Below are 14,958 nucleotides of genomic sequence, written 5' to 3'. Positions count from 1 at the left end.
ATAAATACCTTATCAATGAGAACCACTTCACCAGATGCTAAAACCTAATCTTTGTTTTCTCAGTTCCTAAGGGAAGACCTAAAGTACCACGACCCTAAAGGAAAACACAACAGTTTCCACAGAGCAGATCTGCTGATCACAGTGGAGGACATGTGGAACTCCTGGAAGGCTTCTGAAGGTGTGAACAAATTATTTTATACAAACCATACAGCTATAAACCAGTTTAGAGCAATTTCATAGTAACCACATCAATTTACATGCATGTTAATCTGAAAGCAATACACTACCTGACAAAAGTCTTGTTGTCAATCCCAGTTGTAAGAGCAACAAATAATAACTTGACTTTTAGTTGATCATTTGGAAAAGTGGTAGAACATAACTGCGTCCCAATCATTACAAATACTGCAGAAGACCTGTTGGAACCCGCATAGACCCAACATTCTCATAGAAATCAGTCAAGTTTGGTGAAGGTAGAATCATGGTTTGGGGTTCAGATCAACTAGAAGTCAAGTTATTATTTGTTGTTTCTAAAACTTGGATAGACTTTTGTCAGGTAGTGAATGTTTGGGCAAATATAACTTTTAGTTTTTTCTTCTGAGTGTTTTCTTCCTCACTAAAGCATTAGCATCCAATATGATTTTTTTTTTTTTTATAATGGTCTATACAGTTTATAACTGGACAGTGGAAGAAGCAGAGGAGTGGCTCACCAGTTTTGTGGAGTTACCGCAGTATGTTGATTCCTTCAGAAAGAACGTCATCAGTGGCAAAGATTTGCCTAGGTAAGAACGCTTGTGAATAGTGTTTTTTAGGGGCAGACCACAAACTGAAAACTGTAATATTACGAAATGTACATAAATATGCTTGTGAAAAAGTTACTTGAAATCTTTGCATAAAAAAAATTTGTTCCAAGCAAACCAGACAACCTAAAACTGGCTTTACTTATTTATTTTATTATTTTATCTATTTTACATAGATTTTTAAAATCATTCTAACGCCTGTTACACTGCAAGCGTGAGCAGCGCATGTTTTTGTCGGCATCAATATTAACAGATTAGAGCTTTCATACTGCACGCAGAAGCAGCGTGTCAGCGAGGCATGATTATCACTGAACAAGCAGTGCCGCGATAGTTTCGGCTCTGGGTCTATTTTTACTGCGCTGCTCGAGCTCAATTAAAGTGACAGTGCATTGATAATGACCAAAACACATTGAATAACAGTAAAAAGCTATTTTACCCAATACATGGATCTATAATATCTATAGATTTTCATACATTTTTTTTAAATGAACTTAAACGATTAAAAATGGCAACTAATATTTATTTGGGCCCGAACTGCAAAACCAAATTAAATAAAATTTTAGTATTAGATTTGCACACTAGTTTGATTATGTATAAATATCATTATAACTATATTGCATAAATATCATTATAACTATATTGCATAAACATTATTATAACTATAGGACTACATCATCCTGACAATCAAAAACAAAATTACATGATAACACAGTCTTCTGACCAAGTGCACCTGAAAAGACACGTATGACACTCCTCAGAGGTTGAGAAGTATACAGCTCTTTAGGATCTATATAATTTGTAAAATAAAGACTTGCAGGTTAAGGAAACAGCACAGGAGGAAGTTGCTGCGGGCCTTGGGGAAAATGAAAAGTAAAAAAAAAAATTGCATTTGAAGATAAATAGGTAACTAGATGGAATAGACAGAGATAGACTGATCTGTGCAGCAGCTGATGATGAGCTGCACGCTGCAGACGCAGTTGGTGTAAAAGGCAAATGCCTGCGCGCTGCTTCTGCTCTCCATACGCGCTGTGCACGCGCTGCTCATGCTCTGCTTGCGCTTGCAGTTTGAAACAGGCGTAAAACATGAATGAGTGTTGGTTCATATATTTTGGACATCTTTGATGAAAGGTTTTGATCCAATTTAAATGATAAAATTCATAATAATACGAGTATAAACTTAATCAGGTAATTCAAGTTCTATATATATATATATATATATATATATATATATATATATATACAAAAAGTAACCAAAATATACCAGCAAACTAAAATAGATTATATTGATAATTTGCACATCAGCGAGTAGCTATCAGTACACAGGACACTGAAATTACCTTTTTTGTGTGAGCATTTTATTTTAGCTTTTGAATTTGCTATCATGTGCTCTGCTTATAATGAATTACTATATTGACAGCACATTTAAATGTGTTTTCTGTAGATTTTGTTTGTATAGGAACACTTATTTTTGCCTGTTGAATGTTAATTCACTGATTAAGGTTTTTAATATGACATTCACAGACTTGCAGTAAAAAATGCTACCCTACTTGTGTCTGTGCTAAAGATACCAGACCGCAGTCATGCACAGAAACTGCAGCTGAAGGCTCTGGACACTGTGCTTTTTGGACCTCCAGGTCAGTAACACTGGGCTCAATGACTGGGACAGTATGCTTGCTTTAATAGGTCTCTGTTAGCAGTTACATAAGTTGGTACAACTGATTATTTTCGATGAATTAGTTGAAACTCCATTTTGATTGAGTCAATTCTGATTTATTGGCAAGAGTTGGTAAATTTGAATATTTTCTGTTTATCAGTTCAATCTGGCAGTTTAATTTGTACAGTTCTGCTTAATTGACAAGATTTGGTTAGATTGTTTCATTCTGTAAATCAGTTTAATGATTTATTCTGCTTAATAGGTAAAAGTTTGCCAGAATTTTTCCTCCTAGCCTAGTTTAAACTGTCCTTTGAAGGATTAAAATTCATCAGCAAAATTGAGCAATGTTTGTTAATGTTTTTGAATTAGATAAAACTTAAACCCAATGAATGAAATAATTCTGATTCATTAGCAAGATTTATTAAGATTCATTTGGTATTGTGAATCAGATCAAACTGGCCATTTGAATTAATCAGTTCTGGATAATGAGCAAGAATCATTGATGAGATTCATTTGCTATTGTGCAAAAGTTCAAACTGACACTGAAAAAAGAACGTTTTTGAGCCAGTTAAGATGTAGAGCTCTATTTTGACAATCTAGGCGCAAAGTCTAAAGCGCATGGCACAAAAGCATTAAGGAAGTGTCTGAATTTACTTTTGCTATTTTATGAACGGAAAAATAAGCACCCGGTGCATGGTCTAACAGGGTTGTGCTTATTCTAATGAGATATTTGTGCGTTTTGAGCATAACTTGCATTAAACCAGTGAGTCTCATCTCACATTCCCTTTAAGTCAGTTGAGTCAGTGAGTCAGTTGCTTCACACCATGGCGCATTTGCTATTTACATGGAGGATGTTGTAAGTGCAAAAACAGTTAAACAGACCATTTGTCAGAGGATAAAGGATGAGTCTCCTCCATTTGGCTTCTTTACTTTCTCTTTACTTTACTTTTACCCTTTACTTTACTCCTTTACTTTCGTGGATAAGGAAACAGTGTTGTACGCACTCCACCAAAGACTTTCATTAGCCTACATATTTAATTTTGTTTGTTAAGCTCAAAGATTTGTTTCAAAACTATTTCTAAATTCAGTTCTAATTTTCAACAAACTAATAAACAATCAATAATAATGACGTGTGGTCAAAAAAATTGTTATATCCAAACACAAGTCTTATTCTTATGCCCCACATGGTGATGTATACGTCTCCAAAACCCGACAGATGGACAAATCTAAACTTGTTTTTTATTAAAACAAATATAAATATGCATATAATAAATACAAATACAAATTATACAAATGCCAATTGTCATGAATAAACTGAAAAAAGCCCTCCAATATGTAGAAGGCAGTGGATTTTTTGTTTATGTAGAAAATAATATTTTTTAAAAATATTTTAATCTTTTAATTTTTGTCATATGTAAAGATATTTATGTGTTGCTGTACATCCTGTGTATATTAAGCAACATGTAAGCATTTGGACCTGCATAGGCGCACAACTTACAGTACATATTGTGCACTGGATTTTAGACCAGCTTTTAGCAACGCGCCAACAATGCTCCTTAACACACCTTCTTTTGAGACTGGCACACACATGAGTCCACAAAGTGGCACAAATGGATTTGATATTTAAACAACGTGGTGCAAGACGTGAAAATTAGGGTTGTGCTGGTCTGAAAATCACTTCAAACTCGTATTGTGCCTTATTGCTCTGGATGTATGATTGGGCCCTTAGACCTAAATGATTCTAATTCATTGGCAAGATTCAATAAGATGAATTTGTTAATCAGTTCAATCAATTCTGGTTTATTGATAAGACTTAATTTGTTTAATTCAGTTAAATCAAACGTTCCATTTCCAAATGAATTGTTTCTGACTGACAGATGAGTCTTTCTATACTCTCTCACTGCTTTATTTTTATTTTCGTGCGAACTAAAATATAGATTTTTCACCTCCTAGAACTTGAAATGTTCATTTAATCATATTCATTCGTTTCTTTTTGTCTTTATCCTGAATGTTTGGAAACATTTTCTTGGATATTCTTCCTGTTTTGAGTGTTTTAGAAATAACATGGAAATGTTCTGCAAGGCATAACACGTTCCTCTGGATTTTGTTGGCTGAGGCTTTTCTGGATGAAGTCCAGACTGCAATATTCATTGCTCATTACGCACTAAAATCAAGCAAAGGTTTAGTCTGTTTACTTTTCTCGTGAACAAATATCTTCTGCGTCTGAAAATAGCCAGGCTTATTGGAGTACAAGAGCCAGACAGAAGAGGTATGTCCCATTAATGTCAGCCTGTACAGCCTGATACTCAAGTACAGCTGGTGAAACAGAAAAGAGAGGGATGTTGAGACGTTGTCAATAAATAGGTAAGAGAGAGATGGATGGGAAGGGTCAAGGACATGTCATCATATGATTCATAGTTCATGTGAATATGTATACCTAGAACATCAGCCAGAATTAAACCTATCAAAGATGCTGGTGGTAAGAAAAGTGCTTTGATAACGGTATTAGACACAGGACCATCTTAATCCTAAAGCCTGCGTGATATTTGTTGTAAGAATTTCCGCTCACACAATGTCTGCATGTCACGGATGCTGTGTTGGTATATGGCTTATAGTGAAACATGACTATTCAAAGACCCCTGGAAAGAAGACCATAACAGTATACTGTAAATGACGGTAATCCAACATGTACTGACAGCAGTGAGGCATAGACAAAAGCATAGACACCATGGCAAAAAGAAAAAAGAAATAGAAAAAAAAATTCACAGGATTATGAGAAACTAAGCAAGACACAGGTGAGCATAATCAATAACCAACAGAATAAATGAGTAAATACATTGAAGGCATGGAAAGGTGATCTTAACACAGTAACTACTATGTTAAATACCATGATTAGGGACACAGCAATTCTATTTTGAATTCTTTCAAGTGTTTAGAATAGATAGAGTGCTAATCAGAATACAATATAAACATGACAGTCCTCAAAACATAAAAATACACATTTGATTCGGATAAGGAAATAAATCTAGCATTTAATAATAATAACGCAACACTAGATAAGAGACATACTGTATAATGAGTAAAAATAAATATTTTCAAAAGTTATATTATAGGCATATTTATAATGCTAAATTTCATAGTATAAATAAGGTCTATACATAAAAAAACTTTATTGATGATCATATTTGGTGGTCCATGGCACTTTTTTTCCTTTTTATATAGTTTGATGAAGTTTTCTGGGCCCAGCAATTTTAGAAGTAGTTCCGCGATGAATTCAGTAGGTCTACCGCTTTCTTTCTTTTTAGCAATTTCCCACAAGTCAAATGTTATTCCGCCTGGAGTGGGATTCGAGATCATCACTTTTTTTTCTCTGAGCCGTTTGCATTCGTCCACTAATTCCACACAGTGCTTTGGTACTGCTGACAGGCATACCTTGTAGTCTGTGCAAGCCTCTTCAATCGACTCGATTTTTCTGTGATAGTTGTCATTGCTGTACGCAATTCTGCAATCGTTTGTGTAGAGGCGTCGATTTTTTGACTAACAGAGGCATTAAAGGCTTCTATAGCATCCATAATGTCTTGATTGTTGTGAAGCTTGCCTCAGCTCCTCTGTGTGGGTAGTTTGCCGTGGTTATCGTCGACCTCTTCTTGTAACCTGCTTTCTTTTTTCAAGTTTTTTGGCATTATCAATGCTTAATAAGTTCCTAAATCTCTTGAGAACACTTTTGATAATTAATAAATAAAAAATAAAATTATTTGAAATTATTTGGAGGATTTTTGGAGATTAGACGTAAGCAGCATTCTCCATTCACAATGTGATCATTCGGAATAGTCACACTGCGAGTATACGCTGTGTTGAGTCCCTAGTTTAATTCATCATTTTAAAAGTGTTTTGTGGCCTGTGACTGGGAGAGTTTTAAAATGTCATGCATAAGAAATTGATGTGTAACTTGACAAATTAACAACATAAATTCTATTGAGTTGTTTATAAAATGAAGAATATGCAGTATTATTTAACATTTGATTATTCAGTTACTGTATATTAACAATAATTTGCTTATATAATTTTTATAAATTTTTTATTGAATTTGTATATATATATTTTATGCATATACACTCCCCCACAGAATCATCCCAATTAATCTAAAAATATAAATTCTTATCTAAAAATTATTCAACACATCTGGTGAAATTGTATTCATATCACAATATCTGTTGCAGAATAAAAAAAATATTGCAATGTTGGATTTTTCCAATATCCATTACATAGATGGATGAATGGATGGATGGATAGATGGATAGATAGATAGAAGGACAGACAGACAGACAGACATTACCCTAACCTGCTTAGTTAACCTAATTAACCTATTTAAGCCTTTAAATGTCACTTTAAGCTGTATAGAAGTGTCTTAAAAATATGTAGTAATATATTATTCACTAACATCATGGCAAAGATAAAATAAATCAGTAATTAGAGATGAGTTATTAAAACTATTATGTTTAGAAATGTGTTGAGAAAATCTTCTCTCCGTTAAACAGAAATTGGAGAAAAAAAAATAAACAGGGGGGCTAATAATTCTGACTTCAACTGTAGATCATGTTATGTACTCTATAAATATACCAGTACATCTGTGAATCGCTGATTGGTTGATCCCTCCCAATTCCAGATCCCATCCAGAGCTTCTTAATAATCTCAGCTATGGCAGTTATTCGCATCTCCAGTCACTGTTTATACTGTCTGCAGTGGAAGCTTCCTCACTGTTCCAGACTGTTCCCTACTGTAGCACCTCATATTGTTGCATCACTAACGAAAAATCTCCCAGTGTTTGTGCACAGTTGTGCTCAGCTTCAACGCTTGCATGTAGCAATTACAACCTCCAATATCTTTAGAACCGTTCAAGGATTATATGTGCAGACAAAACACTCCTTTTCTATGCATTCAAAGAGCTAATTTATCTAAACACTAGTCCATAACTGAAAATCCAAGACGGAAGTTTATCATATGCTGGTCCCAGTAAACTTAAAGGAGATTTAACCTGACCTCAAAACAAGCTGGTTAGGATCGGTGAGTGTGAAGGTTGAGGGATTCAACACCGTCCGCTCACAAATACTTTGGCACCGCTACATGTGCCGTCACCTGCCATTTTCCTGGGCAGGATGTTAGCGGCAAAATTGCAGATGGAAATAGCACCCGCTAATCCAGTCATCCAAATCCTCCCGTCACGCAGCTGATGTTCCCGCCACTGTTGTGGGAAACACCTCTCTGAAATTGCATATTAACGTCATTGCTGCAATCCAGTGTGAAATTGAAAAGAAACTAAACTAAGCACAGGTCAGCATAATCAGTTATCTTGGGGAAAATTTATATGTTTGAGAAGCAACAACATTTATTTAGAGTTTGTTCCTGAAGTTTTAAAATGCCCCTATTATGATAGTTATTAAACCTGAATGTGAACTGTGTAGAAAGTTAATGCCTCTCCAAAAAAAAGTTGACTGAGTTATATTAATGGGTTGTTTTTAAAATGAATCCAAAAGGCTGATTTATACTACACTGTTAGACCTTACCGGGTTTTTTTACAGTAGAATACTGGCAACACTGTTGCCAGCCACTCACTGTAAAAGTTCGGTTACAGTAAGCAACTGGCAACGGTGTTGCCAGTTAATTACTGTAACTGAACCATTACAGTGAGTGGCTGGCAACAGTGTTGCCAGTTATTTACTGTAACTGAACCGATACAGTGAGTAGCTGGCAACAGTGTTGCCAGTTAATTACTGTAATAGAGCAGCAGTGGTAACTAACTGGAAACTGTGTACAGTTAATAACTGTATTGTAGTTTTACAAATCACAGCATTATACTGCATACACATTAATAGTATGTCATATATAGTTATTGTAGTGTTACTAAAATTAATCAGTATTCTTAGCTGTTATTAAAAAATAGAAGGCATAACATTTTTCAGACAAATTGATTTTATTGTTTTGGCACCAAACAAATAAATAACAGAAAAAGTATAACAAAATTAAGAAATCAGCAGATATAAATAATGTCTTGCATATTACAGGTCTGCACAGTAAGGCTCCGGTCACATTAACAAAATTCTGTCATACTGCACTGCGAAGTGGAATTAAACAAAGCGAGTAGTGGAATTAAACAAAATAATTAGAGATTGAAAAAGCAAGCCAGAGAGGTCATGTTTTGATCTTTGATTGGTCTCAAGCAACCACATGATGTGATTTCGCATGTCAGCATTCTCCAAGCTTGAACTTTCCAATGCTGCGAATTATGAAATTTGTCACATGAGCATGCATTCCAGGTCAGCAGTACTCACATGCGTATGAATGGAAGTCTGCAGAAAGAAAAGTGCAGTGTGACCGGGACTTTAAGCTGTAACTCTAATTAAACACACCTGATCAAACTAATTAAGGCTTGTTAGAAATCAACAGGTAATGTTGAAGCAGGGTGGGTACTAAACTCTGCTGCACTGCAGTTCTCCAGGAACTTGGAGTTTGACCCCCATGGTATATAGCAGGGGTGCTCAATCCTGTTCCTGGATATCTACCATCCTGCAGATTTCAGTTGCTACCCATATCAAACACACCTGCCTGTAATTATCAAGTGGTGTTCAGGTCCTAATTAATTGGTTCAGGTGTGTTTGATATGGATAGCAACTGAAATCTGCAAGACGGTAGATCAGCAAATGAACAGCAAAAAACACAACATAATTATTTTAAATTTGAAAGTTTTAAATAATTAAAAACTGTGTCAAATCTCTATAAAAAGTTTAAAATAATTATAAAAAATAAAAATAAAGTTGGCAACACCGAAAAACCAAAGGATCCAATGTTTTATTGTTATAATTATCTCATGACAACAAACTTTTTTATTGATTCTAATATAAATTCATAGGTGGAAACACTGCTCTAAAAAAATACTAAGCAACAAACTCACAACCTGGGACCGGACAGTGGAGCTTTTGTTTGTGGATGGCTATGTGTATCATGTTTTTGTGATTCCCTGTGATGATGTGCACATGTTACCTTACTGAGATGATGGAATTTAATTTTGGCTTAGTTGCCAGAAAGATACATACAACTGTTAGCATCTGTACATTATGGCAGTATGCAATATCCAATAAATACATATACTTAAACAAAAGTAATGTAAGAAGTTATATGAGGGGAGGCTAACTAGCTAACAATGTAGCTTTCAAGTACACAGTTTAAGATAACAACAATATCACTTAAAACACAGCCTTATTATTAGAAACCCTCAAAAACATTTGAACACATTTTACTTACTCATTGTAGATTCTTAGTTAAAGCCTAAAACAAATCAGACTCTACATCTGAATTGATGGACAGAGAATAGAGCACACAGCAGTAAACAAATCAAACACCTGGCTCCCTTAAAGGGCCAGCATTTTCTGAAAACTCTTTCTAACACCTTTGTGTTTAGAATAAGACAGACAGCCTGTGGGAGTGTGTGGTGATGCCTATATCATTATTTTCTGCCTTTAAAATGCATGTCTCTATAAATAGCAACATTAACCATCAGAGAAGATGGGACAGTAATGGTTGAACAGTAATTTGCTATTTATTGTCAGTTACTTTCTGTAATGAGTAAAGTAAACTACTGGAATTTATTCTTTGCACTACACAATTTCATACAAAGTCTACTCCTTTTACAGTAAAATAATATGTGTTAATAAATAATAAATGTTTCATTTTATTACAGCAAAACACTGGCTATTTTACAGTTATTTACTGCACAATCTACAGAGTAACAGTGCAGTTATACTAATTAAACACACCTGATCAAACTAAATCTAAAGGTAGTGTGTTGAAGCAGGGCTGGAACTAAATCTCTGGGCTGCGGCCCTTCAGGAGTTCGACATCCCATGTACCTAGCATATTTTCAAAGGAATTGCCTACATTTATCACAATCATGCACATATCATTGAATAAAAACAATAAAAATATAAAAACTTCATCCAAAGCAAAAAAAAATAAAAAAATAAATAATCTGATCCTCATGTTGTTCCAAACCTGTAGTAATAATAATAATAAAAAAACAAACAAATAACCTGATTAATACATTTATTTAGGAAAGTCTTTATACTATACTGTTAATGCCATTTTTACCTACTTCATTTGAAGTTTTCCAAACAAATTCATTGAGTCTCTGCAAAAATGTATGTACGTGCTGTTTAAGATATTTTTTAAATAACAAATTTTTACTAGTTATTTAGCAAAATACTAATATTCAGCTCAAAGTGCAATTTAAAAGCTTAACTATAGGCTAAACTAGGCTAATTATATTAATTATAGAAAAGTAAACAAAGTTATAAAAATGATTGTGATAATTTGGTTGCTCTGTGTGAATATTTTTGCCTTTAAATGCATCTCGTCGATATCTTCACCTTTTAATTAGCTCTGTGAAATTGACATTGGTTGACTCCTGATACTCAATGTTAAAAACATAAAAGGAACCAAAAAAAACACACAGATGGCTGCAGAGAAATTTAGCTTATCATCAATGCATTGTCTCCCATTCTCCTCAATACTGACCATACACTTAACGAAACTGAACAGAATATATATATATATATATATATATATATATATATATATATATATATATATATATATATATATAGCAACATAAAGCATCAGAGTACATGGGGTAATAATGGTTGAGCAGTAATTTACCATTTATTATCACAGTAACTATCTGTAATGGGTACATAAAGTAAATTACTGTAATTTATTCTTTGCACTACAAAATTTCATACAAATCCTCCTCCTTTTTCAGTAAAATACTGTTTCCTTTTATTACAGCAAAACACTGGCTATTTTACAGTTATTTACTGCATAATCTACAGTAAGGGTTAACAGTGTAGTATGGTCCAGCGCAGCCTTTACAAGGTCACAGACCTCTCGCTGTGGCTGACACTGGATGCGCACCTTTTGAAAAATGTAACTACATGTCGCAATGACACTTATTGCAAGCTCTATGATGGCTTGATAGCGGTGTGGGCCTAATGATTAAAGTTGTTGCACCTCCGCTGGCTCCCACCTCTCAATGAGCCAGTTTGAGCTACTTGTACATTAAGATAGCTTTTAGAAAAAACAAAACAGCTAGCGGTTTGCATGTTATTGCAGAGCACCACTATGGATGATGAAACCTGCAAAAAAACTATTAAAAATGAACAAATATGCAAATAAATAAATTAATTAATAAAAAAATCCACAAATTTCTCCATAAATAAAATAATAAATAAAAATGCAAATAAATAAAGTAATAAATCCAAAGATTTCTCCATAGAAATAAATGAATTAATAAATAAATAAATAAATAAATAATAAAAAAATAACGCAAATTCCTGCATAAATAAATTATATAAATAGTGCGGGCAGATTTATAATTAAATAAATTACACAGATATTGAGGGAATAAGAAAATGCTAAACTGAAAGTAGATTTTTTTTTCCCCCTTTCACACCGCACTATTAAGTATTTGTATATTTATTTATGCAGGAATTTGTAAATTTATATATAAATTTATTTATTTCTTTGAGTATTTATTTATTTACTGTTTTATTTATGCAGGAATTTGTGTGTTTATTTAATCATTTATTTGCTTGCATAATTATTTATTTATTATTTTATCTATGCAGGAATTTGTAGATTTACATATACATTTATTTATTTATTTGTGAAGTTGTTCACAAACTGAATTTGAGAGGAGCACGTGATATGATTGATTGCAGCTGGTCTCTCATCTAGTCATTAGTTAGCCAATCAGATTAATCCAAACTCACTATAAGTAGCCCTAGCAAAAAATTACTCCCTTATCTTCTTTTTCCGAAGAAACCCCCCATCCACCCCTTCTCCCCCTTTCTTCCTTTAACACCGGGAGCTCTCGAGAACCACCTGATCTCATACTCTCCTTTAGCGCACACAATTAGCATATTGTTTAGCTGTTACTAAATGAGTTCTGTATTATTTTACCATTTCCCCCAACTGTAAAGTGAAGTTTATTTATAAACTAATTTCGAGATGATCATGTGCTTATGATTGCTAGCGGCTGGATCCGCATTATCCAATTCTCAATGCACCAATCAGACGACTTCTAAGCTACTACAAATACCCTGGGTTACGTAACACCGCTATCTTCATTTTGAAGAATCCCCCATCCACCCCTACTCTTCCTTCTTCCTAGATGGGTGACACTGTGGCCCATTGTATGGCACTGTTGCCTCAGCAAGAATGTCCCTGGTTCCAGGCTTTACCAAACCAGCAGACGTTTCTGTGCGGAGTTTGCACTTTCTCCCCGTGCTCACGTGGGTTTCCTCTGGGTACCCCGGTTTTTTCCCACCGTCCAAAAATATGCAACCTAAGTTAATTGACTAATCCAAATCGGCACCATAGACATGCTCCTAGTAAGTAGTTATCTCTTAAGAGCAAGCACTATGTTCATTAGCTACTACAGCAGGGGAGCTCTCGAGATCTACCTGAGCTTAACCTCCCCTCTTGCCTTGCAAATGGGAGGGAGCCCCAGGCTCGAGAATCTTATGAGCTCAGGGCACTCTCCCGGGACAGCATGCCAAAGTAGCTTATAATTTGTCATCAGCTAAATGTGAACTCTTGAAATGAAATTTACGCCCTTGCCTGGGGTGTGCAACCATTTTACACACTGTATTCATCTTAAATTCCAGCGGTGTGGACTGCATTAGGATGTTTGCTAACAATGTTCTGCCCTGAATGCATTCCAAGCTTTGTTTGTGGGGATCATTGGTGTGAACAAACCCTGAGACAGATGTGATAGAGAACTTGTGTATATTCATACATCCTGCATGGAGCTTTTCACCACGTCTGGGACTTGTTTTAAGTAGATTACTACTTGTTTGCATTACTGTACTGCTTCTTTTTAAAAGCAGTCTGTGTGTGTTTTATTTCACAGTCTGAATTGTAGAGGCAGGAGGACAAACAGACCGAGCAGATCCTGATTTGGTGCATGACTCCTGCCCCCAAAAAATCCTTGGCGCATTTTCAGTTCTCTGCTTAGTCCTGTTGTGATTTTGTTCTTGTGAAGTCTACTCAGTTCACGTCCCGATAATATATGTGCAGGTTTAAAGAGTTAGTTCGCAACTAAATTTTAATCTGTTATTATTTACTCACTACTGGGTTGTTCAAAATTAATTTGATGTTCTCTTGAACACAAAGCAAAATATTTTGAAGGATGAACTGGTAGCCATTGACTTCCATAGTATTTTTTTATTTGTTTACTTATTTGTTTAATTGCTGATAATGCAAGTCAACAGCTACCAGGCAATTTTTCGTTAGTTTTAGTTTTTATTTTGTTTTGATATTTTTGTTTTCAAATGAGTTTTTTAGAGATAGATTTACTAGTTTTTATTAGTTTCTATATTTGGAAAAATGCTTAGTTTTAGTTTAGTTTTTATTAGTTTTAATGTTATTTTTAGTTTTTTTTTCTAAATAATGATATTTGTTAGATGCAAGATTCAAAATCATCAGAATAAATATTGTATAATAAAACCAAAGATAGACTTCATTTTTGACACAACATCACTACCATCTACTCATTTTCAAATTCAAATACAACTTCCCACAAGATAGCAGCCTTAAGTGAAATATGTGTGCAAGGCTGCTTCTGAGGTTAGATACACAGTAGTGATGGAAAGTTCAGGGGCCATATGTATAAAACTTCTAAAATAAATGCTCTTAAGAGTAGTCTTAAACTTTGACTTAAGGGTGAAAAAATTCTTAGTAAGAAGTAGGCCTTTTTTCGGAGTAGGAGAAATTAATAAAAAATCTAAAAGCCACTTTCAGTAAAGTTTGAGACTGATTCTTTAGTTCTGACTTAAGTGTTGCAAATTAAGAACTACACTGATTGAAACACAAAATGGCTGCTCTTGACCTCTGAATCAGCCTATCAGGAGTCTGCAAGGGTCAAGTCACAGCAGCACGACACCATTTATTGATGAATTAATGCAATAAAATTATTCAATAATTTAAAATAACATTAAGTAGTTTTGCAATATGTAAAAAAAAACACAAATAAGTACATGCATTTTACACAACCTTGCACAAATTGATTGATTGCATGGACAAATGTGATGCTAAAGTCATTAAACTGATAAATCACATAATTGTAAATTGCACTCTTAGCTGTATATAAAAGAAAGACCAAAGTGTAAAACCCTTAAAAAAATGGATTCAAAAAGAAAACCTTTTCTATTGACATATGCCTCCCTATTTACAGTCGGAGCAATGCTGTAAATATGAGTGCCATCAATGACTCCAACAAGATAAGGGATGGCTCCAGGGAAGCCAGCAATCCCTATAAAAGCTGCTTGCTTTTGCTGTATAGTTTGGAGATCCTTGGAAGGTCAATGAACTGCCTGTGGATTGTGATGTGCCAAAGTCATCACTGGTGCACTGCTGCATCTTTCCAGTCGCCAAAAAACCCAGTCATTATTACCT

The 14,958-nt window shown here is 34.5% G+C and overlaps 1 protein-coding gene across 10 annotated transcripts in view; it reads left to right on the top strand.

The window, feature by feature from the left end:
- The window catches only part of stim1b (stromal interaction molecule 1b), a 92,230-nt gene that overhangs the window by 32,167 nt on the left and 45,105 nt on the right, over positions 1 to 14,958 (top strand). For 9 of the 10 annotated variants that reach the window (XR_015519354.1, XR_015519352.1, XR_015519351.1 and 6 more), the window contains exons 4-6: positions 64 to 178; positions 668 to 779; positions 2,319 to 2,431. Coding sequence is in view for 3 of the 10 variants with exons in the window: in XM_087299062.1 (XP_087155188.1) it covers positions 64 to 178; positions 668 to 779; positions 2,319 to 2,431 (340 nt within the window). In the remaining 7 variants the exon portion in view is untranslated. 10 annotated transcript variants of the gene reach the window in all.

The sequence above is a fragment of the Danio rerio genome, chromosome 21, assembly GCF_052040795.2.
Source record: "Danio rerio strain M-AB ecotype USA chromosome 21, GRCz13ab, whole genome shotgun sequence".
NCBI classification, from domain to species: Eukaryota; Metazoa; Chordata; class Actinopteri; order Cypriniformes; family Danionidae; genus Danio; species Danio rerio.
This window is presented reverse-complemented; position numbering and strand designations above follow the sequence as displayed.